The 26,698-nt window shown below is 42.8% G+C and overlaps 1 protein-coding gene across 5 annotated transcripts in view; it reads left to right on the top strand.

The window, feature by feature from the left end:
* The first annotated feature begins 425 nt into the window (after positions 1 to 425).
* The window catches only part of phc2b (polyhomeotic homolog 2b (Drosophila)), a 32,731-nt gene continuing 6,458 nt past the window's right edge, over positions 426 to 26,698 (top strand). Inside the window, exons 1-11 of one of the 5 annotated variants that reach the window (XM_035631732.2) lie at positions 426 to 622; positions 2,054 to 2,118; positions 2,349 to 2,421; positions 11,619 to 11,952; positions 13,585 to 13,746; positions 13,868 to 13,945; positions 14,476 to 14,637; positions 15,177 to 15,311; positions 15,596 to 15,893; positions 22,311 to 22,627; positions 23,428 to 23,800. In XM_035631732.2, coding sequence (XP_035487625.2) covers positions 2,420 to 2,421; positions 11,619 to 11,952; positions 13,585 to 13,746; positions 13,868 to 13,945; positions 14,476 to 14,637; positions 15,177 to 15,311; positions 15,596 to 15,893; positions 22,311 to 22,627; positions 23,428 to 23,800 — 1,861 coding nt within the window. In that variant the 5' untranslated portion in view covers positions 426 to 622; positions 2,054 to 2,118; positions 2,349 to 2,419. Of the gene's footprint in view, positions 623 to 2,053; positions 2,119 to 2,348; positions 2,426 to 11,618; positions 11,953 to 13,584; positions 13,747 to 13,867; positions 13,946 to 14,475; positions 14,638 to 15,176; positions 15,312 to 15,595; positions 15,894 to 22,310; positions 22,628 to 23,427; positions 23,801 to 26,698 lie in introns of all 5 variants that reach the window. The other 4 variants (XM_035631735.2, XM_035631734.2, XM_035631731.2 and 1 more) reach the window with 4 other exon arrangements.

Genomic DNA, 26,698 nt, shown 5'->3' on the forward strand with positions numbered 1-26,698 from the left:
AAAAGTAGGATGCAAAAAACGTGCAATATTTTCCTATGAAATGTGTAGAGAATTGTAGAGTGAGAGAAAATGGAAATACTTAAGCAATATACAATTAACAGCATGATTAATGTATAGTAATTGAGTAAATAGACTTAGTTAATTTCTACTGGTATTAAAAATCTTTGCTGTTGTCCTCTGCTGACACTAAAAACTTCCCATGAGCCTTTGTTTTTCTGATAAACAGAACATAGTGCAAGGGGTTAAATTCCCTTTGTTACCATGGTGATGAAGACAGCGGTCGCCTTGACAGGCGCATGGAACAGGAGGGTGGGGGCGGCGGCTGTTGATTGACAGCAAAAGGGGCGGGGTGGAATGTAACGCTCGCTTGCTCATTGGCCAGATTCAAGTCACGTTGCAAGTTTGGAATGCAAATGAAAAAAAGAAGATGAAAAAAAAGAGTCGCTCTGGCCCCGCCCCTTCCTCTGCTCCGTCTCCGCTGCTCTTTCGCCGCAGGCGGGACTTGACACCGCCGAGCCACCGTCCGGAGATGGTGTAGAGTATCAGGGGGGGAGACGACGAGAGGGAGCGCGGCGACGGCCGAGACCGACGCAGGAGCGAGGCTACGGGACTTCCGACAACGGTAAGGCGACGTCTAAACCACTTCTTGGCACGGGTCGGAACGGTTGGCACCCGGGGTCGCAGCGCGCGCGTGCGCGTGCGTGTCGGAACGCGTGAGGTTAATCTGAGCCGCGCCAAGCTAACGTCTCCTCGGGGCCCCGACAGACGCACAGCGAGCGGCATCGGTCGGCTCCGGCTCCGGCTCGCCTCGCCTCGCCGACGTTGACTGCTTGAGTTCAACGGCTCAAGTTTGGTGTGCAAAGAGTCTCGTGTCGGTCAAAACAAGCAGCCCGCGCGGTGACAGGCGACACGAGTCGCTAACAACATTAGCCGATGTTGTAATTGGAAGTCGGTCGCCAGCTGTGAATGGACACTGACGTGTGAATAAAAAACGCCCATACGAGTCGTTATGAGGCTCCGCGGCTCTGCCGGCTGTAGGCTAAAGTTAGCCTGGTGCTCGCGTGTCAAACTTTGAACGCACCGGGGTCGTGACCTTGGGCTCGAACCGTGAGCTCCAGATATGTTGACAACCGTGGGTCGTGACTGGTCCGCTGGAGCTGGACCAGTGTGGCCATGGCAGAGTGACTCCCAGTGGGGGCAAAGCAACAACACGGTTAGAGCTGCACCCCCCGCCCCTGCTCCTCCAATGTGTGTGTCTGTTCAGCCCGTGTGTGTCTGCCTGTCTGTGTGTGTGTGTGTGTGTGTGTGTATGCGTGTGTTTGTGTGTGTGTGTCTGTTTTGTTGTGTGTGTGTGTGTGTGTGCATGTGTATGCCTGTCTGTCTGTCTGTCTGTCTGTCTGTGTGTGTGTGTGTGTGTGTGTGTGTGTGTGTGTGTTGTGTGTATGTGCGTGTGTGTGTGTGTGTGTGTGTGTGTGTGTGTGGAGAACTGCAATCATTAGTCGACTTGGTCAACTAATTTGTCAATCCGTTACATTCAATTGAATCAATGATGCCAATCATTCTCAAATGAAAAAGATTTGCTGTTACTATTTGTCTTGTATTATGAATGTCTTTGGTCTTTGATTAGTCGATTATTCTATTAGAGAGAACATTTTTATTTCTTCAAAAGAAATGTCACACGTTCTCTGGTTCTAGCGGTTTCCACTTGTTTGGGTCTTTGTAAAATGCCTATTTTGGGGGGTTCTTGAACTGTTCCTCGAAACTTTAAAGGTGCTTCCAACGACTGTGAGAAAATATGACGAATATTCTTTCTCACATTTTATTGACCAGATAATTCATCGCAAAAATAATCAGCAGTTATAGCCAACCTCCTCCTCTTCCGTGTGTCCGTTAAGACAGAGCGTATAGTTAAAGGTGTTTTCTTTAAAACACCAGAAAATTGTGAAAATATTAGTGCTAGTAAAGTTTCAAGTAAATGTCTGTGAAACCCAAATATCTTCGGCATATTTGCATGAAATTCAAAGAAAAGCAGCAAATTCTCTGTTCTCTTTAGATGAACTGAAACCAGTAGATGTTTGGCCATTTCAAAATCTGGATCGGTTTCCCCTGAGATTTGTGGTATGTAAAGGCTGATTTGTTTATCTCACGTGAAAGGTACAGCCACACATCATTCAAATATTTTCTTTAGATATATGATCATTTACATGCGAGATGGCCCACTGCTCCCTCGTCCATACCCACTTTATATTTAATCGCTTCTTGCCCCAGTGCTGCTTTAGAAAACTTTACTAAGCAGAAAGAGATTGGCTGATAGTTTTTTTTACCTCAGGACTTGTTTTTGTTGGCAGGATAGTCTCCAGCTGTGCTCCTGCACGTTGAAGTTGCCAGTTCCAGTCCCTCATTTCCAGTAACAGACAGGATGTCAGTAAGCATGAATGATATCAAGAAAAAATGTATTAAAAAAAAAGATAAGTTGTCGATCTCAGGATTAATATAAACAAAAATCATGCTTGATTATGTCGTTGCAAATTCATGGGTAGATGATTAGTTTTGCAAATTAAGTGCGTACAGTAAGGTGTCTTCATCTTTTTAGTCTATTTCTGTTTAATTGACAGTTTTTCATTGAGTGGGTGAAATCAACCTCCGGTTTATGCTCTGATTAATCCTTGTTATGACTGAAGGCAGCAGAAGTTGCCCCTGTTGTTTCTTCGACATGTAGTCAACCGAAGAGAGTCTTGGTTGACCTACTCCTCAATAAATCAATTTGTTGCAGAGAGAGGAAAAATAACTGCACAACATCTCCAGATAAAAGTAATTTACTTATAATGTACTGTTCGTACCTGTTAGATTTATTAGCCTAAGTGAATTATAAATAAACACAAAACTCGTATTTACAGCATATTGTGAAATTTCCCAATTCTGATATGTTCACACCCATAGTCTTGTGTGGAGAATTGATTATCCTGACAAATAAGCTTAACTGTTTTTAGATGATGTACACATATTGTTTGGTGAGCTTTGATATTAGCAAATATTACACTCCACTTTGTTTAAAAAAAAATGCAAGCACACAGATTACGTCTTTGACACAGACTCCTAACCAAAGTTCAGTAAAAGTTAAATAATTTCTATCAGGCAGTTTTCAAAAGGTCGGGTGAGTTCAAAGTTGTGAAAATGGTACAAACATATAGCAGTGTTGTTTTAGATTTCTTTGCTTTTCCAGTCCACTTCATCTGTACTAAGCAGGACAATTATGAGTAAATCAAGACTCTACATTAAGAGTCTAATGTTGGAGACTAAGGTCATAGCAGCATAATGCCTGGGTCCATATTGTGTTCATACTTTTCCACAGCCGAGAAACTTGACATGATTTCAAAAGCTTTGGATGTTGAGATAATCCCAGGAGAACATGTCAAATCAGGTCAAGGACCACTCTGCCCCAGCCTTGACCTTTGTATGCGTCTCAGCGAACAGGCTTATTGAGGATTAGCTCGACTGTTGCACCCACAGTAGTATTAAACATTTTTAACAGGGAACAGTGCCAGTAAGTGACACAAATGTCGCTGACTGAAATATCTGTGCAAATCATCTGGGGGAAAAGAAATTGAGTGCCTTCATTTATAACCTTATTTATAATTATTTTGAATGCACATTTATCTAGTCCATTGAGAAGTAATAAAGGATTTTTATATTTGCTTATATCACAATTAAGCTTTTTAAGCTACTTGAGAAAGTATGAGACTCCAGTGACCTAGAAGCGTATTTGTTGAACTTTTGAGGTCTGGTCCGCTACTGGCATTGGTTTTAAAGCTGTGAAGAAGCACTATCTTTCTCCGTGCTGCTGCTCATCTCGGCTCGTACCTGACCTATTTATTTCTTTCCCCTCTTGGTGCGATCATTGCCTGAGAGTGATGCCTCAGAGACCGCTTTGAAAGAGTATTGAGGATTGAAATGTGCTGCTAATCTGAAAGCTTTGCCAGAACTATTTAACTGTGGTATTTATAGATCAGGAGAAAATCTTTCATTTTATCTGTCAGTGTACTGCCCCTCTCTCTCTCTCTCTCTCTCTCTCTCTCTCTCTCTCTCTGTGCTTTACTTGTCTGCTTCTCCTGTATTTATTTTGAGAGTTGTTAACAGTCGAGCCATTTTTTTATGTTTCCATGTAGCAACGTGCACCAAGAGGCCGAGGGCGTAACTAAATGAAGCCGAACAGAAAAAAGACCAAAGGCCTCGCAGGAGAGTCAAGTGAAAGTGTTTTGTATTTTCACAGCGTGACACTACATGTGCTCAGCACACTTAACCTGGAAAGCAGCCAGAGCTTCTTTGTGCCGGTCTACTCAGCTGTGGAAGACGAGGTCCATCTGAGCCCGATAGCTCAATTTACGGCTAGCAGAACAATCTTGCCCCGGGATCAGCGGGTATCCATGTCTCACACACTCTGACAAAGGCACTGCCCCACTCGCTGTGTTTGGACAAGACCCATCGACCGTCATCGGCCTCGGGGGGATGACCCCCAGCATCATAGAGGAAGTGCTGCTTTGTAGAGCATAGGATGTGGAAGATGACTTTACATCAGGGTTTCGTAGGCAAGCGCCTCATAGCCATTAGGTATCAGGTAAAAGTAAGTGACACGTCATGATGACTGTAAAGATAGTAGGGATGCAACGGTGTGGAACTTTTCTCAACTGGGTAATAAACTGGCAAACAGAGCAGTGTTGTCAGTTACACCAGACACTTTACAAGAATGTCAGGAGAGACTTTACTTCATCTAGATTTTTTAAATCTTAGATTTCTGCTCACTCTTGTGTTGCACTTGAAAAGTAACTTCCAGATTCTGCCGCCAGCATCAGACAAAGTTTGTTGTCTTTCATGTTTTTTAGATTCCCCTTTGGAATTTGGTTAGGAATCCGTAGTGCTGTCAAGTAGGTGTTTTTGCATTTCTCTTTGACACCAGATTCTCTGCCTTGTCGGACAACTCTCCTCTTGTCACGTGATAAGACTACGCTACGCTGTGATATGACTCTGCTCTGCAGCAACACGGAGCAAACACTTTCTGTTTATAGTTGGTTGTGTTGATTAACTATTGATAACTGGTGGTATATTACAAATTGAAGATTTTTATTTGTTGAAAGTGGGAGACCGCTGATATGGGCGAAACTGTCCAAATGGGTTTGACATTGGCCGGTGGGCAAGTTATGTAATCAGTGTTTGAGCCCCATGGAACACCAGTAACACAGACTACTGTGGCCACCCTTTATAAGATAATGTGACATTTGGCATAGAGCTTCAGTAAATAGTCAATTAATCAATTTATCTACAGACAGAAAGAAAAACCTGCAACTATTTGGGTAATTGATTAATTATTTAAGTAATTTTTCCTGCAGAAATGCCCCAAAATGCTATTTTCAGACCCTCAAACATGAAGGTTTCCCACTTTTCCAGTTTTGTCTCTTGGTTGGACAACACAAAGCATTTAAACACGCCATTTTGGACTCAGCTAAAACATGCTTGGTCATTTATTTTTACATCATCTCCTTTAAACAATTAATCAGGAAAAAATAATCTAGAGATTAATTGATAATAAAAAAAAAATCATTATTTGTAGCTTTCATTTGTAACCGGAAACATTATGGACACATTTGAACTCCTGCACATATATTGCTCATCTAATAATAATAATAATAGTAAATTTACAAAATGTCATACACCAATAAAAAACTGTTATTGCCTCAATTTGCATGTTCCGTCTGGTGGAGAATTCAAATCCCCAAATTATTACATTACATTCAATTTGCTTATTGAAGTGAAAGTTGAAGCCATTATTGCTTGATAGTAATTGTTCAGTAATTGTTCAGTTATTGATCTTTTGTCGATCAACTAAGGGATTCATTGTTTCTGCACTAGACTTCAACCCAACAGTTACAGAAACATTGGTGGCATGGTTGTCTTTCTTAAAAGCTAATATGATTAACACAGTGTCATTGATCTGGATCATCATTCCAATATCTTCATTTTCTGAAAAAGAATCTAGTAGCATGAATGCTCCTTCCACAAAAAAACGAGGATTCTGGCAGGCAGATGCTACGTCCCCCTTGTGTGATATAAATAGGCACTCCACCAAAAATAAGTGAAGACAGACATATAGAGTATCCAATTAAATTATTCAACTCCATAAGGGTCGAATCAACCCTGGGCTGTTTCTGTACAATTCGTTCGTTTGTAGCTCTTTTGCCATGGATGCGACTTTTGTGGAGTTGAAATCATTGCAAGACAAATTTTCACTACATTGGCTGGCAGTGTCTTGATGTACAAATATAACAGGTTCATATGGTGCCTAGATCATTTATTTTTATTCTGCCCCCCAGGAGAGTTTGTTTGAACATTAGCGTTCTTGAAATTAATGACGAGCATGAACGCCCTCCGAAAAAAACTGTTTTTTTCTTTCATTATTCTTGTATCTCGTAGCAGTTTGGGGTCCCGTGAAGTCAGATCTCGTGGTCCATCATCAAGCAGATCATGTCAATCAAATCCACCCCCATCTCCCCTTTTCCCCCCTCTTGTTTTGACCCCTCCTCCTCCTCCGTCGCACGGCTCAGCTAGCCAAGTGTGAGACTCGAGGCTCGCATGTCTGGCTCGTCCTCTGCCAGCTAATCTATATGCTAATGACAAGATAATAATCAATGAGGTTCACGGATGGTTGGCCTCAATCAATACCACATTTCACCAGGAAACCATTCAAATGGCTACATTTCATACAGCCAGACAGTTGGGTGGCGTGTTAATGTGATGGCGAAGACCATGAGTATGCTATTATCCCCTTTATCTACCCTATTCCAAATAAATGAATTCTGCTTCATCCGTTAAAGAGATGTTTGAATTCTAATGCAAAGCTATCCCATTTCACTTTTATTGGCGGTTTGTAATTTTCTACCTCTATTTATTTTTTTTATTTTTTTCAGGATTTTATCTTTGCAGCTGCTATTAGTCGGTGGTTTGTCACTTTTTCCCGCTGCGATTTGTGTGAAATGTCCCTCACGGGTTCCCATCTGTATCATTAGGGCTTTTAATGGTGCCGTTTTAGCAGGTGAAGGTTTATGGTACATTTTGTTAAAGATTTAGTCTACCATTACCTCACATAGCAGCCACTTACCTGGTAATAGCTGCTGTGGGGGGATCAATTTTCTTTCTTTCTTTTTTTTTTTACTCTCAATTCTCAGAGTGGGTTTAGGTGTGGTCAAACGTCACTGCTCCTGTCTTTAGCGTGTGAGTGTTATTAGACTAAATTGTCCCACTGTGAGCTGCAGGTTATTTGTGGAAAATATTGCTTTGTACGAATGGTTTAAAAAACCCAGAGTTTATGAATTTGAGGCACTGAAATGGAGCCTTCAATTTCCAGCAGTCCAGACCAAGACTAAGCAAAATAGAGGGAGTGTTATCTCTGAGCTGTCACTTTAATGAAACGCCTCATTAACTTAGATTTGTGGCTTTTCATAAAAAAAATAATGTAGGTGATGATTACAGTCTACCTTATGGTTATTATGGAGGGTCTATATATCCTTAAAAAAACAGTTTTGAGGCAGCAGTGGAGGGGGAGGGGAGAGACAGAGTAAAATCATTACCATCATCTTCATTAGAGGGGATCCTGTTGTCCAATCAGCGCACGGCTCTGCACGGCGAATCCATAGGCACCCCTGTTGGCTGTCGCTAGGTTACCACATAATCAGGAGTCAGGCCGCGGCCTGGTTGGTGGAGTGGGGTGTTGATGCTGGGACGAAGAGCTTGCCGTGTGTTGGGGGTAGAAAAAGAGAGGGACTGGGGGTTTGGAAATACGGCACGGGAACACACTCGCACACGCTCAGTCATTCACTCAGTCGGCCAACCAGCCAGTCAGCCAGCCAGCCAGCCACTCAGTTTGGCAGACAAAGAAGAGCAACATCCTGCAGGAGGACTGCACACTCCCGGGGGATGGGGCATCATACCCCTGCATCGCGTTTGGGGGGCCGGAGGAGGTAGGAGCACCGGGGGTTAGGGGGGCTTTGTCTCAGCAGCAGCAGCAGAGTACCCCTCCACACACATTTCTCTCCGGATGGCTTGGCTATTAAAGCCATTATCACACATCAATCGATTAGTGCAGCTGTCAAATGTGTTCTTGTGGTATTTTGTAATGTGGGGCGATCAGAGTTACTTGAGCGTAGACACTGATTGAGGTTCCTGCACTTCCTCACCGTGATCTATGGAGACAGCCAGTCTGTCTGAAGGACTCTTAACGGCTCTCATCTTCCTGCAGCCTGTGTGAGTCCTCGAGACACAAATCTGACGGCGGGTTCCTGCCGTCCCGTAATGGCAGCACGAGCAGATCAATATGTCTCTTCCCTCTTCTTGTGAGGGACGCACGGAAAATTGTGTTGTTATGGTGCTGCCCGGCTCTTAGCAGCGTACTGCACCCTACTGCTGTCGCTGCTTTGATGTGCTCTCAAACACACCGGTACTGAAATCCACTCAGGGCCTCGTGTGGATGTGGGTTTAAGGACTGGAGTGTTTGAGTGGTGGTGGGCGGGGGGGTTCTCCATACATTAGAAATCATACCCCTTCACTGATGGATGGGTGACTCCTCTCAGAATGACTGGGGCTGAGCTTAAGGCATTATTACCAGAGGGGATTCCCTCCCATCCAATCACACAACCACACAGTCACACGTGTGTGTGTGTGTGTGTGTGTGTGTGTGTGTGTGTGTGTGTGTGTGTGTGTGTGTGTGTGTGTGTGTGTGTGTGTGTGTGTGTGTGTGTGTGTGTGTGTGTGTGTGTGTGTGTGTGTGTGTGTGTGTGTGTGTGTGTGTGTGTGTGTGTGTGTGTGTGTGTGTGTGTGTGTGTGTGTGGACGCAGGCTGGGATGTAGGCTAATGACTGCGTGCAGGCAGGCAGGCTTTGGCAGCAGTGGTGCTTTGTTTACAACTGTGCATCCTCTATATCTGACCGGATTTCAGCTGCTTCACAGACACAAATATGTAGATGTGAAATTTTTTAATTCACGACAAGCGCTCACTGTCCTTTTTTGTGTCGGGCAATTTTAGAATTGAAATTCGTTTACTGTATTTTAGATAGATATGTCTCCGATGGTGTTGAGTTTTGCCTGCAATTCTTATCCATGTTTTGGTTTTAATCTTTCTGGTTTCATATAATGACCCCTGGGAAACTTTTTCCTAGGGCTGCAACTAACGATTATTTCCATTATCGATGAACGTGTTGGATTATTTTCTCGATTAATCGATTAGTTATTTGGTTCATAAAATGGTGAAAAATGTCAATCCTGTTTCCCAAACCCCAAGATGATGTTTGTTTGTTTTGTCCACACAGCAAAGATATTTTGTATACTGTCATAGAGGAGCAAAGAAACCAGAAAATATTCCCATTTAAGAAGCTGAAATCAGAGAATTTTGACTTTATTTTCTTCATAAAAACTACTTGAACCGATCAGTCAATTATCAAAATAATTGGCCAATGCTACTAAAATGTATTTTGCATTTTGAAGCATGTTCTGTATTGACATGTGGATGTGTTGCAGAATATGACTGTTTTTTTGGTCATTGATATGACTCAGCGAAAGTTTTCATATAGAGCAGTTTATTTTGTGACCGGTTTGTTTACTCAGACGTCGTCGAGCTCTTTAAGGCTGTTCAAGCTGCCGTGCTAAGGAAAAGCATATGGTTTAGTGAGATTGCAGTTTGTTTCCATGCTGCTTTGTAGTATGTAAGTGGGCCACAGAGCCGTGCTTTGGCCCCTAATCCGCTCAAAAGAATAATGAGGAGCAGGAAATAGCTGAAGAATTGAGGCATGGCGGCAGCAATGCTCCTTATTTAATTACTTCCATCACACCCTCTCCCTGCGCTGTCCCGCTTAAACACCTCAACGTACTCAGACAACCTACGACCCTCACTTGCTCTCTTTCCCCATCCAGCCATCCCCCCCGATAGCTTCATGTGTACACCTCTAACCACGAGGCTAGAAACTCCATCCTCCCTGTTTTGACCCTTTTTTCCCCTGCTCCGTTACATCAGCTGTCATGCGGTTTTAATTTCTCCTCCCCTACGCGCTCATTAATCCCACCCTCTTCTCCCACACCAGCAGCATCTCAAATTCTTTATCAGTTCTTCTGATGTAGCTCGTCTTCGTCAAAGACTCCTGAACTTGCTTCGCTTCCTTTTAAAACAACCTAATCTTTGCTTCTTCGCTCCTGCACCGAAGAAGGATACTTTTTTCTCCTCCTCCTCGAAATCTTCTCACCTCTCATGCTGTGCCGCCCCACGTCTCGTCTGCTTGTGGAGCTCTGGACCCTTTTCCTCCTGTGCTAATGGAGGGCAGAGCACCAGGGGACCGACCCTTAAAAAGGCTTTTATGGAAGGGGATTAAATCATTTGTTCTTTTTTTCGTGATTATGATCGACAAAGAACTAAAGGATATAGAAATAGAAATAGTTTATGGCATACATGTTGTTTTAACACAATAGTCCCCGTTGAACAGCCTCTGCTGCCTATTCAGCTTCACCAAATATGCATATTTTCTGTTCAGGTTAAAAGCTCCATTGTTTTAAGATGCAATCTAGAGAGACCTCAGATGTTTGCCAGCTACTTTACCCTTTTCATTAGTTTCCCAATTTGCATTTTTGTGTGCTTCTCTAACCAGCGTCGCTCTGCCTCGCCTCACTTTGATTTTTTTAGCAAATGAAGTCAGGAGTGTTTCAGAGTTTGAGCCTGTAATCGTAGACTAAACAACAAGGGTAGATTATTTGAACAGTGCTCCTAAATTTTGGATGGTAGTATTTCTGTTATGAATTTGTGCAATCGAATAAACAGACCTCAGAGGAACCAGTCTTTTTCCCTGCTGATGCTCGGGTCCTGCCGCAGATGTGCGTCGCATGCTGCTCTTTTACGTTGCTTTAGTGTTCACAGCTGTGCTCACATCTGCACTCGGATAAATTACACCGGGAGTAGAAGAGGTTTGAGTGTTGTGGCGAGTCAGGGCGACTTATCCGATATTTAAGTATATTCCAGGGTTTTGGCTGAATTTCTTTCGTTTTTAATTTTGCTCAGTCTATCAAATGCATAAATACACAGTGAGCAAATTGTTACACAACCTCACTGCCTTGTGTGTTCCTGTGTTGGTTTGTAGGTAAGTGGAAGATTTATATAAGATGGAGACAAAAGCTTTGGCTATATTTTCAGTGTTTAAGACAATAGTTTAAAATTGCCGGTCCCATTTTTCAAGAATCCAAGGTAATGTCTTGGTAAAATCTCGGTCTCCAACCATCAGTACAAGACCCAAACCGGTTTTTGAAATGGTAAAAATAGCTAAATATTTTTCTGTCAATCAATCAATTGACTAAAGTTTCAGCTCCAAATATCATTAAGTATAGTTAATAAAGGCTTTCAGTAATCCCAATAAATATGTTAATTGACCATTTTTTTAATGTGTTTGTGATGTGTCACATTTTCTTGGAAGTTGGGTGGATTATTAAAAGTCACATACGGGCGAATTTTTGCTTCATTTGTGTGACGACTGAAGAGAAACATTTGCCTTTGGGTATAAAGATGGTAAATGGCAGCTTGTCCTTTCTCTCTTCCAGGCACAGGAGAGCCATTCAGAAGAGCCGGGGGTCAAAGGTGAGAAGAGCAGAGGGCACCATGGAGAGTGAGCCGGGGGCCCCTGCCTCTGCGGCGAGTGGCACTGGGACCGCCACTTCCTCCACCAGCAGCTCCTCTGCCACCACCACCACCACAGCTGCCAGCAGCAGTAGTACCTCTAACACCACCGCTACTACTTCTACCGCTTCCACTAGCAGCAATACGAGTAATATCAGCAGCAGTAGTAGTAGCAACACTACTAGTACGACAACAGGAAGACAGACCGTGCCTCAGATATCGGTGTACAGTGGGATACCTGACCGACAAACCGTGCAGGTGAGCTTGGATTTAATGATTGACAGCTTGATGTTAAGTGACTCTCAGACCATACTCTCCTTGAGACTTTTCTCTGCTTTGCTGCCCCCTGTTGGTGTGCAATAAAAGCCACCTCCACGCTTCTGATGTTGTCCTAAATATATATATTTTTTTCATTTTTGAATGAGGCATTTTTCTTTCTCATCAAAACACTGATGACAGAAGCGCAAATAAATAAACGGTCAATATCACGGGATTCGTCCATGTTGATGGAAGGAATGCTTTCAGTTCTTTAGTGCTTTTGACCCTTTGACCTCTGCAAGAGGCTCACCCTCCCTGAATAAGTTCCATGCAGCTTTTTAGTGCTGATGCTTTGACAGCAGGGTCTTTTTGTGCCATCCAGCCCTCCTTGTCTCGTCACCCTGCTGACAGTTAGAAGACAAACACCATTGATACCAAAGGGCCCTCAGAGCTCAAAGGGACTGCCGGGTCATTTATGGTCAAGTGAGATGGTGGATGCATCTCTGCTAATTGTACTTATTCCAAGCGACGTGGGTCTGCATGGTCCACTGACACCGTGGACCACGGGTCAACATCCTTTCTGGTTACATGGCAACAAGCCAGGGGAGCACTTCCAGAGGTGAAGGGTGAGGATTTTAGTTTTCCCCAAGTGGCAGAGGTTCAGCTTTGTTGTACTTTGGTCAAAGAATCGCTGAGACTTTTCTCGCCAACAGTGACTGAGGAGGGGTTTTATTTACGTCTGTCTGCTTGCAATGATCACAAGTTGTAGACATTTTGAAACAGTCTAGTCGTGTATATCTGTCTATCTCAGAGAATCAACACAAATAAACTGTTCACAGTCCATGATCTAATCCCATTTTGAATTAATTGTTAACATCACAATACATTAAAATTCAATGTGGTGGGATTCAACCACCCTTTGTTTATGTTACTTTTTATGGTAATGAAATTGGTACTACACCAAAATTTATTTTTATTATTGATTAATTTACTGATTATATTGTGAAACAACAGGAAGTAGACACAAATGTCCATCATAAATGTTTCTGTCCAACCAACAGTCCAAACCCAAACATCGTCAGGTTATATGTAAATATGTAGTCTTTCAATTTTTTTAAAAATTATATATATATATATAATTTTATTTTGTGTTGATCAACATCCTTTTAAGTTTTTTTTAGTGCATTGCTGTGTGGGCAATTTTCCCTGTTATATAATGTCACATGGCCATATTAACAGTTTTGCCTGTAGTAGATGTATTAGCTGTTAATGTCTCTTTCCCTGAAAGTCTTCCTTTGCACTCGACATTTATGCTGCAAGTTTTAAATACTTTGAACACGCGCACACACACACACACACACACACACACACACACACACACACACACACACACACACACACACACACACACACACACACACACACACTGTGAATGTACACTAAAGGCACAGAGCTGTTTTTTGACAGTTGTATTGATATTTCATGCAGGATTTTGACATATGTTTGCAGATCAGTGTAGCTGAATCTGTTGACTCTTGAGTTTTCAGATTCCTGGCCCATTTAAATTTAATGTATGCAAACTCTTTTTATGATGAGTGCATTACTCAAACATCTTTGTCTCTCTGTGTTCAGGTGTTCCAGCAGGCACTGCACAGACAGCCCAACACGGCAGCACAGTACCTGCAGCAGATGTACGCTGCTCAGCAGCAGCATCTGATGCTGCAAACCGCCGCCCTCCAGCAGCAGCACAACCTCAGCACCGCTCAGCTCCAGAGCCTGGCAGCTGTACAGCAAGTTAGTAAAACAATCAATGAACAAATCCCTCTTATGGTGTAGAGATGATCATTACTGGTGTAGTTAACCTGCTTTAAGTTGTTTCAGGAATCGGTAACTTTCTCTCCTTGTGTTACAACAGGCGAGTATCGCAGCTGGACGGCAAAGCTCTTCACAGAATGGCACTTCATCTCAGCAGACAGGATCTACTCAAGCTACGGTAAGTGCACTTTTGAGTGTTGGGCCCGTTTCCTTAAAACCTCTCAAGTTCACATTATCTTCTTTCATTAGATTATCAGGGAACAAAGTTGATTTAGCACCAAGATACTTGAAGGTAACTGGGCCCCTCGCACCAGGAGCTCTCTGCACTGTGCTGCTTCTTTTGGTTTTTGGTAGGTGGTTAAATACTCTGAATCTTGTATAATTTAGGGTGTTTTATTTCTTTTAAGAAAAATTCCAGGGACCCCATGAGTCCTTGAAATTCTTGAAAGTTTGTGAATTTTAGAAAAGAAGCCCTGAAAAAGTTTTTTAAAGTTCCTTAAAAAGCTTAATGCTATAATAGTAATTGATCTTGTTTCTTGACTTGAATATTCTGTGTTGGGTCCTTGTATTTCAGGGAATTGATCCTTGAAAGTTCTTGAAAGGTCATTGAATTTAATGTGTGTGAAGGTGTTGAAACCCTGAAAGTTGGTATGTTGATATACACATACGTAAACCGAATGATCCTGTACATCTTGTCCCCCCCATTAGATCAACCTGACCACCTCCCCTGCGGCAGCTCAGCTGATCAGCCGGGCCCAGAGCATTAGTTCCACCCCCACCAGTATTACCCAGCAGGCTGTTCTGCTGGGCAGCCCGTCCAACACCACCCTCACAGCCAGCCAGGCCCAGATGTACCTGCGCGCACAGATGGTACATTTACATAAGTGTGCATATGTGCATAAACACAAACACAAACACAAACACACACACACACACACACAGCTACAGATCCAGTTGTTGTTTTTTTTAAAGAGTTGCTGAATGAATACAATATCTTCATTGGTCTATTTTGGTAAAGACGGTTGTGGGTTTCAATTTGCTTTCAGCTGACACATACTGTTCCAGCCACGTGGCAGCACGTTTCTAGATTTGTTAATCTTATTCTGTTGTCTTCTGATATCGTGCATTATTTACTGTTGAATTATGGCCGACACAGATTTTTTTTATTTCTTTTAATTGACTGTTTTTTAACACATTCACTAACAAGAGGTACAAAACGGTGGAAGTTTATGACAGTTATATCAGTATGTAAGTTTAAACATACTTTTAGGTAAAAAAAAATATACAACTATATTCCTTTGCATTATTTATTTAGCCATTCATTTCCTCACCTACTGTACATAAAAGAAAAATCATATCCATGAACTTTCTTCATTCAGTTTTTGTCTTTTCTGTGTTATGCTCTTCAGGCCCAGCAGAATAACCTGGTGCAAGTGGCCCGGAGCCTCGGCCGGGCGGTTCCTCTGTCCCCTCAGCTCATCTTCACTCCCACAGCCACAGTGACGGCCGTGCAGTCAGAGAGCTCCACGCAGGCCTCCTCTCAGGTAAGATATAATATAATATAATATAGTTACAATCTTTAATGTAGTGCTTACAAACTCGACTGGATCCGTCTTATAAAAATAGATGCAAATGCATTGTGTGCAATGTGAGCAGAATATTTGAATGAAAGATGTGATATTAAATGTTTTGACACATTTTGCAGATCAGATCAAAATATATAGCACAACATCATCTTCATGTACTTCATTACTTAGCCTTTGGAAGTGTTTTTAAAGTAGATCTTCATTAATTTTGAAATAAACACAGTCTCTATGCTTCTGTTCAGAATCAGGTCCAGAACCTCGCCATCCGCGGCCAGCAGGGGGCGACCTCGTCCTCCTCTCAGACGCAGACCCTGCAGGCTCTCAGTCTGAAGCAGAGCCCTGTGCCCATCCAGCCCACCTCGCTGGTCAAGAATCCCAGCCAGGGTACGCAGGTCGCCTCCGCGGGGAAGACCAGCTCCTCCTCCGACGGCTCCTCCGATGGAGGGAAGAAGGGTGACGGTGCAGCGGTCACAGAAGTCCGGGCAATAAACATGAGCCGCCACGTTACGACCCTCAGTGCTCAGCCTCTCATTGCTCCAGGTTGGTAAAGCCTGCTATCCCACTATGTACACAGAAGTTATCTTAGTCGTGAGGAAGATCCCGACCAGACCCCTGCAGGGGGAAAAATATGGGTTTTAGACCTGATGCCTTTCCTAGGCACAGTGTCTCAATTTTGAGGATTTCAAGCTTTTTTTTCACTTTGTATTTTCTAATTATAAATAACAGTGGATTAGACAAGGAAAAATAATTAGCAAATGAATCCATAATGAAGAATATCTTAAGTTGCAGCCCTCCTGGGTATCAAACACAAATAATCGTGCATCCAATCGTCTGTCGTACCAAATTAAGTCCTCACTTCCACAAATTAAATGAACAATGAAAACTTCATCAACAAATGGCAGCAATATTTCCCCCATGTCAGCCTTGACTCTTGATATTGGATCAGCGCATCGCGTCTCAGTATTCATATTCTCTGACTGATGGATTTTTTTTTGGAGGGTTCATGGTATTTCTGTACATACAACACTCGACGTTCCATAGGAAGTTTGTTTTCATTTTTGTGGGCGGATAAATTTAGCTGCCAAATTCGCCTGCCAGCCGCTGCAAGCTTGTTTTTTTGGTTACACACCTAACATTTCAAACCTCGGAAATAGACGTGGGTCTTTGGAGCTGCCGACGGATACACAGCAGGGATTTGCTCTCGTGTTTATAGCGAGCTCAGACGAGAAAAGACACTTTGCACTTTTAATAGCTTTCTCTTGGCTAGCAGTGTGACATGTCAGAGCCCCGCTTCGCAAACCCACCAATTCACGAAAGGGGGTGAAACCAGGCGTATTAAAGACTGTCGAGTTGCGTCTGGAACAGTGGGGCTGCTGAACTAGAAGCTGCGAACCACACAATGCCACGCAAGAGTCTTTCCAAACCACTTACTGTGTAATTGGAAGTCAGCAGCTGTTTTTTTTCTTTCCTTTTTTCTTTTCGTAGTGTGAATGGTGTAGAGTATGCCAGCACTACAAGCTGATTAAGTCCAGTTTGTTTGCAGGATAAATCCCTTAAGGTGCATTATCTAATTTTCCAGAAGGTCCCGATAAAACAAAATGGTTCATGGAGTGTGTCGTACATGAGCCTAAACATAAGAGTATGGATGTACTTTATGTGTTTAAATCTGCTCGGAGAAGTAACACTGTTTGTTCATGACTATAAACCTTATATACACTTCAGTAAACCGTTAATGCATGCTGTTGTTTTTGTGTGTGTGTGTGTGTGTGTGTGTGTGTGTGTGTGTGTGTGTGTGTGTGTGTGTGTGTGTGTGTGTGTGTGTGTGTGTGTGTGTGTGTGTGTGTGTGTGTGTGTGTGTGTGTGTGTGTGTGTGTGTGTGTGTGTGTGTGTGTGTGTGTGTGTGTGTGTTTTTTGGGGCATGCGTCTGGTAAAGGAGAAGGGGAGTGGGGGATTAACTGAATGTGTCTTTGCACAACTGTGTCTTGCTTTGTTGCAGTAATGGATTTGCGTAAAATGAAAGGGAGGATGGAAGCACAGAGTCTGGCTGCACGCTGAAAAAAAGAAATTAACATGGGTTGCCATAGCAGCAGCCCATCAGGGACAGGTGTGCGCACGGGATGCTGCCGGGGAGTTAAAACACAGTGGGTCGGGAGGAGGGGAGGCAGCATGGCCAGCTGAGGGGATTCGGATTAAAGCTTGGATGCACTTTGATTTCTACGCTAAAAAATCACACAAAAGTTTTTTGTACAGACACGCCACTGTCTCTTGAAAAAAATCCTGAATTTCACCATCCACAGTCATTGTGGATGTTTAGTGTCCCGGCCCAGGTAACGAGAGGAACGAACCAGTAGGAAACCAGATGATTTGCATGTGGATGGTGCTGGGTGATACGTTCACGGCCTCTGTGTCTACTTGCCTTAACTTGCCTTATTGAGGAGACTGTAGATATGATTAGGATCTGTGTTCTAATTAGTTATTATAATGCATTGTAATAACTTCTACTTATTACTGCTATAAAAGAGCTTTAAGTCAGTTGTGGACTAAACCTGCATTTACTGCATGAATGGTTAAAATAATGTCAAGATGTCACTTTCAATGCGACTTTATTGTTTTTTTGCACACTTTATGCTGCTTTATACTGTAAACCAATGGCAGCACTGAGGAAAATATCGTATTTTTAACTATTTTTATTTAACAGTTTTAATCACTGGTTACATTTAGATTAAGATTGTGTCCCAAAAAACCCAACAATGTATAAAGAAGTCAAAATTGGCTCCACTTTGACCAGCTAAAACATTAAAATGCTGCTTCATTTATTGGTAATAATGACTCAGCAGAGACTTGCCTGGCCTCATCTGAGAGAGCAACAAAACAATGGCGGAGTGGTGATCATTTGCTAATTTTGGTCTTCAGCTTTCATCCAGCTCTCCAAAAGTATGGCAGATCATTTTGGAGCAATGTTTCTGTTACAGTGAACGTCAGAAACACTGGGAGGCCGTCACTTTCCCTGACTAAGAGGAATGGAGCTGGACACCAGCGTTGGGAACGTCTGGCTCGTTGCAGAGAGTGTTTGATCTCCTCGTCTTGGCAGGAACGAGCTGCCTCTACTATAAAAACCCGCAGCAGGGAACCCCCAAAAGCACCGTGCTCACAGATAAAAGAGCAGGTCTGAACATGACGCCTGTGTCTTGGGAAAATCATTTAGCAGCTAATAACAGTATCGGTTGCCAGTTTAACTTGAATTTGACTAGAAAAAAAACACTGGAAAGGCAAGAGATTAAATGCTAAAGTAAGCATTTAAAAAAAGAAAAAAGAACACCCAGACTTCAACTTAATGTTAAAGTTTTTTCAGTTTTCAAATAATTCAACCTGTTTTGGCCTCGTCTGTACTGCCTTTTAAATGATCCTGTTAGCTTGTAAAAAGGATAGAAAGAGAAGAGGAATCCCTCACTTGTGGCTCTCTAAACGATTTCTAAGCGTTAAGCCCTTGGAGGCAAATTGCGATTTGTGAGAATGAGCTATCTAAATAGAATTTGATTGATATTGATATTTTTAGTTAAGAGGGCCTGACGTTATGTTTTCACATTTCTGTCCGGTGAGGAAAAGACGGCCTGAGGCCTGACGTACTCTTATTGTTTTACGCCGGAATGAGCTCCATGAAAGTGAGTCAAAGTGGCAGCCAGTGAGAATGTGGAACCTCAGGGATTTTCCAGCGCTCTGGTGATACAAACTCATCTCAACCTCAGAGCGTTGCACAACTGTGCACACAGATATCTGCCCGTTAAGCGTAGTGGGGGGGAGGGTGATTGCATGTGTGTCTATATATGTGTGTGGGTGTGAGGGCCTGAGTCATTCCAGTCCTTAATCCCAAGACCTTGAGGGGGAATAGCAGTTAAATGAATTCCCCTGTCTTCCTCTTCTTCCAGGACGTCTCCCTGTTCCTCATTAGGGGCTTGAGAAAGTTGTCAGCATTCGTGGGGAAGGCTGGTCGTATCCGGTGCGCGCACTGATTCAGAATTCCCCCTCGTTTGCTCAGACTGCTCAGACAGACTTGTTATTGTCGGCCGTAACTTAACCTTTTTTTTGCGTGCTCGAGCACAACAATCCCATTTCAAGGTACAATTCTGAGCTTTTTGTCCCCCCGAAGCTTTCAGTCAAATTGAAAGGTCGTCATCCGTGGATGGACCTTGTTTGGTCGTCATGGAGATGGATCTGCTGATACGAAAGCTCTGTAGTTCTTAGGCTCTCGTCTGTCTTAAGCGTGAAGGTTGGTTCTTGATGATATCGAATCAAGCTCCACTTAGAGTCAGAATTTAGAATCAGAAGATTCACAATTGTGTTTATTGTCAAGCAGGTTCTCACATACTAAGAATTACTCTCTACATAGTTCAGTTGGTTGCCTACCGTGGTCAACACTGAAATATCGCAGCAACTCTTGGATGAAATTTTAACAAACTTTCGAAAACTAATGACAATCCCATTAGACTCCTGTACTTTGTTACTACTGGAAAAGGTCAACATCATTTTTTAAACCTAATTTTTACTTAACAGCCTCATAGACATGGTTGTTGACATGATTGTTGTGGTCTTTTTTTGCCAGACGACTGGCCAAACTACATCTGCTGATGAAGATCATGTGATTCCGTTTTAAAGTTCCATAAAAAATCAGAACGGTGGAACTTAGTTAGTGATTGTTTCATCGAGAGCTGTGACTGCCTATTGACAATTTTGACTGAATGACTGAAAATTACTGAATTATCAGAATCAGAATAGTTGCTGAGGATCAATTATTTGATGAGTCAACTAATTGTTTCAGCTCAAGCTTCATCATCAAACTAATATTTCCAAGGTCAATAAGCCAAATGAAATTATTAGTCGTATTCATGTTAACACTGTGGTTACTCCTGTGAACCATTGCACACTCATCAATAAAAAAAAAAAGTATAACTAACTACTTTAAAATTCCGATTAAGGAGTTCTGTGCATCAACTGAAGAACTGATGGGTGTTTTTATCCACTGAGGTGTCAGTTTTTCAAATTACTTTTCAAATGTGATCCATCTTCTAGACGACCCATCTTTGATTATCATGCTGCTTTGGGCTGAGTCCACCCGCCCACGGCTCACATCCATCCTGCTCTGAACAATATTCTCTTCTGTGTAATATTCTCTTCTGTGTGCGCCACAGCTAGCTCAGGTTTTTTCTGTCGATGGGTTCCACTGTGTCTCGCCACTTGTAAAAAAGAAAAGTTTTCTGCAGCATTGAAGGGACTAATGACATGCAAACTCTGCTGGATAGAAACATCCACTTTTTTCCGCGGCAGGGTACAGACTGCGGTTGCTCTCACAGGGAAACTTTGAAACCAGATGGAGCCTGTCCCACACAAAACATCGTGAAAAGAACAGGAGGAGGAGGAGAAGTGGGAGGAGGAGGAGGGTGATGGGGATTTGAGACAAATGCTGATGTACTTGGCATTAATCCATGTAGGAATTTTTTGTGGGGAGGGGGATCATTAGCATTACCCAACAATCCTCCACGTTCAATGCGACTCATACAGCAGAAGCTTCTGGGTAGTTCCTCTCTGCAGCAGATAACTCATTTCTTATTTGGGTTTCAGCAATAACTTTCTGTCTGTGAACTCTTTATTGTTTCCTGGTAGCGTTGTTGGAGATCAAGGAGGCAGTAGAGTGTCATGGACGGTTCACTCTTCATGTTTGATCCTCAAGGCTTTTCCCTGATGTTTGACTCGCCTCAGGCTTCTCCGGCCGAACGCTCGCCCGCCAACTCACACATGCTCCCCCACAATACAAGATTGATGCGCCGTGTCTCGGCCCTTCGGGGCAGGTTATGAGCTCACAATGTCTTTCCACCCACAACAGCACTGACAAGTGGTGACAGGCCATTTTGATTTGTGAGTCACAGGCCCTGACTAACAGCAAGAGACGCTGCACCTTTCCACGAGCTCTTAATATTACCTGCTGTCACCAGGGGGGCACACGGGTGAAGGGAAGGCTAGAGAACAACAGTCGTCTACATCTTTCATTGTTTCTCTGGCACAGTGTCTCTCATAGACACTAGGGTTTGAGCACGGTACAGTTCAACTCAGTCAAGATATTTCTGAATTATATATAATTGTGGCATGCAACGTTAATTAGGTAATCCTTAAACGCACATTAGGGCTGCAGGGGTTAGTTTTCTTTTTGATTTATCTTACAATTATAACTTTGTTTGAACAGTTCAAATATTTCCATCACAATTACCTGTGAACCCAAGTCTTTAAATTGTTTCTTGTTTTTTAAACTGTGTAATTGTTAAACTGCAAATAAAATTATATTGAGCAGTCATTTGTTAGTTTATCTACGCTTTCCCCAAAATTGCATTTTTCGAAATAAAAGAAAGATTTTTTTTAAATATAGTTCATGGTAGTAGTAGTAGTAAGATTTATAAAGTCTATTAAACCTCACAAATGTTATTACTACTTTGTCATCATGTCACTGATAAAGAGAAAAATAGACTAAAACATTAAAAAAACACATCAGCGAGTAGGACATTTAATAGTTTTTTTATAGTTTCACAGCCAGTATTGACTGGAAAAACAGATGCAACTATGGCATGTGTGGCTTGAAATCTTTATTGGTTGTAAAAATAATAATAAAAAGAATCTAATACTTTTCATCAAAAGTTTCTGGAACATAAATTCCAATGAACATGGGCTCATGAACATTCCCATGGGTGAGGCCCCAAGAATATATCAATTTTTCTTTTTAAATTACATGGTTACACAGTAAAAAAAAAAAAAAAGGTGATACTTACATTTACTCATTTTGCAGGTGCTGTTATCCATAGCGACTGAGGGTTAGGCTTCAGTCAGAACAAGGAAGTGTTTGTGTGTGGTGGACAGTTTTTAAAAGTGGAATCATTCTCTTATATTTCATAATTTATCTTTTTGTCATTCCAGCTTACACCCAGATCCAGCCACAATCCCTGGTGCAGCAGCACAAGCAGCATCAACAGCAGTTCATGGTCCATCAGGGCCAAGGTTCCCACCAGAAGACGACGGGCCACCTGCTGCAGACTGCCTCCATCCAGCCATCACAGCACCCGGTCCCTGTGCTGCCCAAACCTGCTCCACACCACCAGGCCTCCACGCCCAGCCAGCAGGCCACCATCTTCCACTCTACCATCAGCCCCCATCACGCCCTCCACTCCTCCCTCAGCCACGCCAAAGCTCAGCCCGTCCAGCTCACAGCCATCAACCTTCAAATACAGCCAACAGTGAGTACGGGCATGTTCAGCTTCTTAAATGTGAATATTTTCTGGTTTCTGTGCTCCTCTATGACAGTAAACTATATATCTTTGGTGTGTGGCGTTAGTTGCAGCCCTACTGTAGTACCATTGTCCATTGATCAAGTCTTTAAGAAAAGCCCTAATAACTGTAGCCTTATCAACAGAAAATTATCTGCTTCTAAATGAAAAAGTTTGCTGTGTTAAGAGCCTTCAAATGCCAATATAGACAGATAAAAGTAAATTCTCCAAAATTCAAATTGTCTACGTCTGAGATGAAACCCCTCCCTCACAGTAACTTACAGTGCCTTATCCATTGCTGTTGTTTCCAAGATTGCGTAATTGATGTGATTCATATTGTTTGTCCTCCCATTTGTTTCTAATGAGCCGTGGCATCGTGTCCTACTTAACATCCTGACTGACTGTGTTGTTCCAAACTTTTACTTTGGTATTTTGAAAGTGGTAACCAGCAAAAATAAAAAAAACGGCCATTACAACAACAACAACCACAGTATCAATTTCAGCTCCAAGACATACACGTTAAATAAGGGATCTTCCTGAGTTTGGGATTCCTGGTGTAATATTTTCCCACTGGTGTAATATTTTCCCACTGGTGTGATGTTTTCCCACTGGTGTGATATTTTCCAGTTCCCCTAATGGTTTTCAATTTTTCACTGTCACTGGCATTAAAAGTTCTAACATCCCCTGGTTGTGTCTCTTCATGACTGTCGCAGATCTACTTTCTCACGTTCCCCCCCCCCTCTGCCTTTTCTTCCTAATGCCTATTGAAGGCCTCCCGCTTGGTTCAGGACAGTAAAGATAAGCCAACCTCATTGGTGGTGAGAGAGATGTGTCCGACCCCATCCGCACAGCAACAACAGCAGCAACAGCAACAACAGCAGCAGCGGCAACAACAACAACAACAGCAGCAGCAGCAGCAGCAGCAGCAGCAGCAGCAGCAGCAGCAGCAACAACAGCAGCAACAACAGCAGCAGCAGCAGCAGCAACAGCAGCAGCAGCAGCAGCAACAACAGCAGCAACAGCAGCAGCAGCAGCAGCAGCAGCAACAACGGCAGCAGCAACCTGCACCTTTGCCTTCACATCCTGCCAAGCCCGTGGAGCAGCCCAAGGTCGACACAGTTCCACCAGCTGTTCAGCCACAAGGTAATGATTCAGGCCGATTCTCTACGCTGCTAAACGACTCTCTGTGGAACCCAAAATGTGTCTGTTGATAAACTTTTTAAATAATTTAGCAACTGGGACAGGAAGTCTGGAAGCAGTTTAAAAACGGTTAACTTTTCACCTTGACATGGAAACTATAACTTTATTGATGCTGTTCTTGATTTGGTAAATTTTTACAATCTTTCAGGAATCATTTCAGGAAAACAAAATCAATGCTCATGTTTACTTGTATTCAAGCACTTGTTGTGTCTGCAGCTTCCCTCTTCTTCTTTTATATTTTAATTGTATAAATAAGAGTTACCTGAAAATATTAGTGGGTACATTTGTGTGATATTGGGCCTGGCCAGCATCGAGCAGGGAACATCGTAGTTATATTTTCTTCACACCTGTTACATACAGGAAGTGTGAAAAAAGTTAGAAACACGTTAAATCAAATATGACAAAACTTGCCATATATCTAATCCAGTTAAAAAGCTTTTAGCTGTATTTATCAAGAAAATCACAGACATGCCGCATCTTCAGTATACATTTTTTGTTTTGTTTTGTATTGCTGTGTTTTCTGCTTCGTGTGCACATTTTGTCAGCCTGCTGATTTGAATATATATATGAGATAAAAACTTTTGTTTTCAGTTATTTGACCTCCATCGTCTGTGGGGTTGAGTCACTGTAAGGGGATGCTCATGAAGCAGCTACAGTCCTCTCTCACCAAACACAGATTACTTTGTCTTATAGATGTTGACACGGATCACTTTCAATGGTGATATTTCTCCCAACCGGTTGAAAAATAGTGCTAATGCTGTGTTTCTTGTAAAATGAAACATTCTGTAAACCACAAATTGCTGTTTATGGCCGATGAGTTGGGTGTGATGTGTGGTGAAGGAGCACCGCTCGACACCAGAGCAGGAAACTATTTTTGGTAATCCACTGTCTGGCTGATGACAGCTCAAATACAGTGTACCCAAGAAAAATGGTAACGTTTAAAGTAAAAGCCTCCAGACAAAAGATGGTTGTTGAACGTCCATCCTGCTGTATCCTAAACACAGAAATTCAGTGAAACTGTCAATTATCTATAAATGCATATATTTGCTCCTGGAATGACAGCAGTCAAAATCTCGCCGCTGTGCTTGAGAGATTGACCCACTGAGCCACAAAATATGAAACTAGTGGTTAGTTTCTGTTTCTGTTCCAGAACAGCTGCAGTGACCAATGACCAGTAGCTGTTTTGCTCGTGATTCTTTGATATTTACACATCTACAATGCTCCGGATTGGTATTCTGTTAATTCAGAGGTTAATGAGTGTCTCTCAGAATTATGTCACACCGAATAACCCAGGTTGATTGCGTTCCAGTTGCAATCGGCAGGAAGTTGAAGAACAAGCTGGAGTCCTGCTAGCCATTGGTAGCAAAACCCAGTTAATAATAATGCATTACATGGCATTTCATGCATACTAACGCCGTAGTAACACGTCCACAGACAGTCCGTGGACAGTACTATGTGTACGACAAATTTAATGACACACAAAGAAGACATAAGCGCTAATACATAGTAAAAAATATTGCAAAGGTCTCATTAAAAACACTTGCTCGTACAAAAATGGCTAATGTAGAAGCATCACAGCTACAGATGAGCATTGACATAATAATGTTAAAATCATGGAGATATACACTCAGTTGACATCGACAACATTCTGGTTATGTATGTGAATAGGGTAAAAAGTGAGATGATGCATAACAGTGATAGTGTGCATGTTAACAGAGGCGATTCTAGAGTATTTTGGGTCCCTAGGCAAAAAATTACAGGGGGCCCCTCGAACCAGCGTTCATCACCACTATGTTATAAATTATCTGACAACAAAAAAAAAAACAATTGAGTGAGTACAGTCAGGTGGGGCCCCCTTAGGGCGGTCTCCTACTGTCATTGCAAACTTTGCGCATTGTCACTGCTGACCTGGGGGCCCCAAGCGGTGCCTCTGCATGTTAACAGGCGAAGAACGCATAAAGGAAGTTACCTTTTAGAAATAATAAATGATAATACATTTTCTGTTATTGTCATCAAACAATCAGACCTTCAGTAAACTCTCACCTGGGGCACCAAGTTACCCAGAGGGGGCCCTGTGTGTGTGTGTGTGTGTGTGTGTGTGCGTGCGGGCCCCGGATGTTTGCGCTACGCCACTGCGCTTACGTGTTAGTTGAGTTGACGAGTCGTCGGAGGGAAAGTGGCTGTAGCCGCTGGGAGGAGAAACATCTCAGTCGCTGTAGAAACATGTTGTCATGCAGCGGCAGCACGAGAGGCTGTGGGAGGAAACGGGAGGCGGGTCCTGGTTCTCTTGTCTCAGCCCGGTCGGTCGGTCGGTCTGTCACCAGCTGCAGCGGCAGGTCGGTGCGCGTCCGTCGGATCATCACCGAGAACAACGCGGACCGAACCCGCACGTGTTCCCCGCGTGAACCGACAGTCGGCGCGGTAAGAAGACTCTCGTCTAGGGATGTGATGGTCGGTTGGTCGATCGTTGGCTGTGCGACCGCGGGGCACCTAACATGTGTCGCTGTCCATTGTTTGACTGCGGCAGATGGAGATGACCGACCCAGGGTCGGTGTGTTTGAGGTTTCATCATTATTAAGGTCATATGTGGTGTATTTAATCTGATGGTTCATCGCGTGTAAAACAAATCCCCACTGTCTCTTGCAATCAATGACAGAAGGAATGAAAACATCAGTTGTTCACGTCTCACCAGTTTGATGATGAGGACTGTCTGTACATTAGAGTAAAGGTGATTGAACTAGAGCTGCAAAAGGTTATCGATTTTGATCATTGATTAAGTCGTTTTTATGGGGGGGGAAAAAGAGGTCAGGATTCTCTGATTTCAGCTCCTTCAATGTGAAT

Source organism: Scophthalmus maximus, chromosome 6 (genome assembly GCF_022379125.1).
Source record: "Scophthalmus maximus strain ysfricsl-2021 chromosome 6, ASM2237912v1, whole genome shotgun sequence".
Lineage (NCBI taxonomy): Eukaryota > Metazoa > Chordata > Actinopteri > Pleuronectiformes > Scophthalmidae > Scophthalmus > Scophthalmus maximus.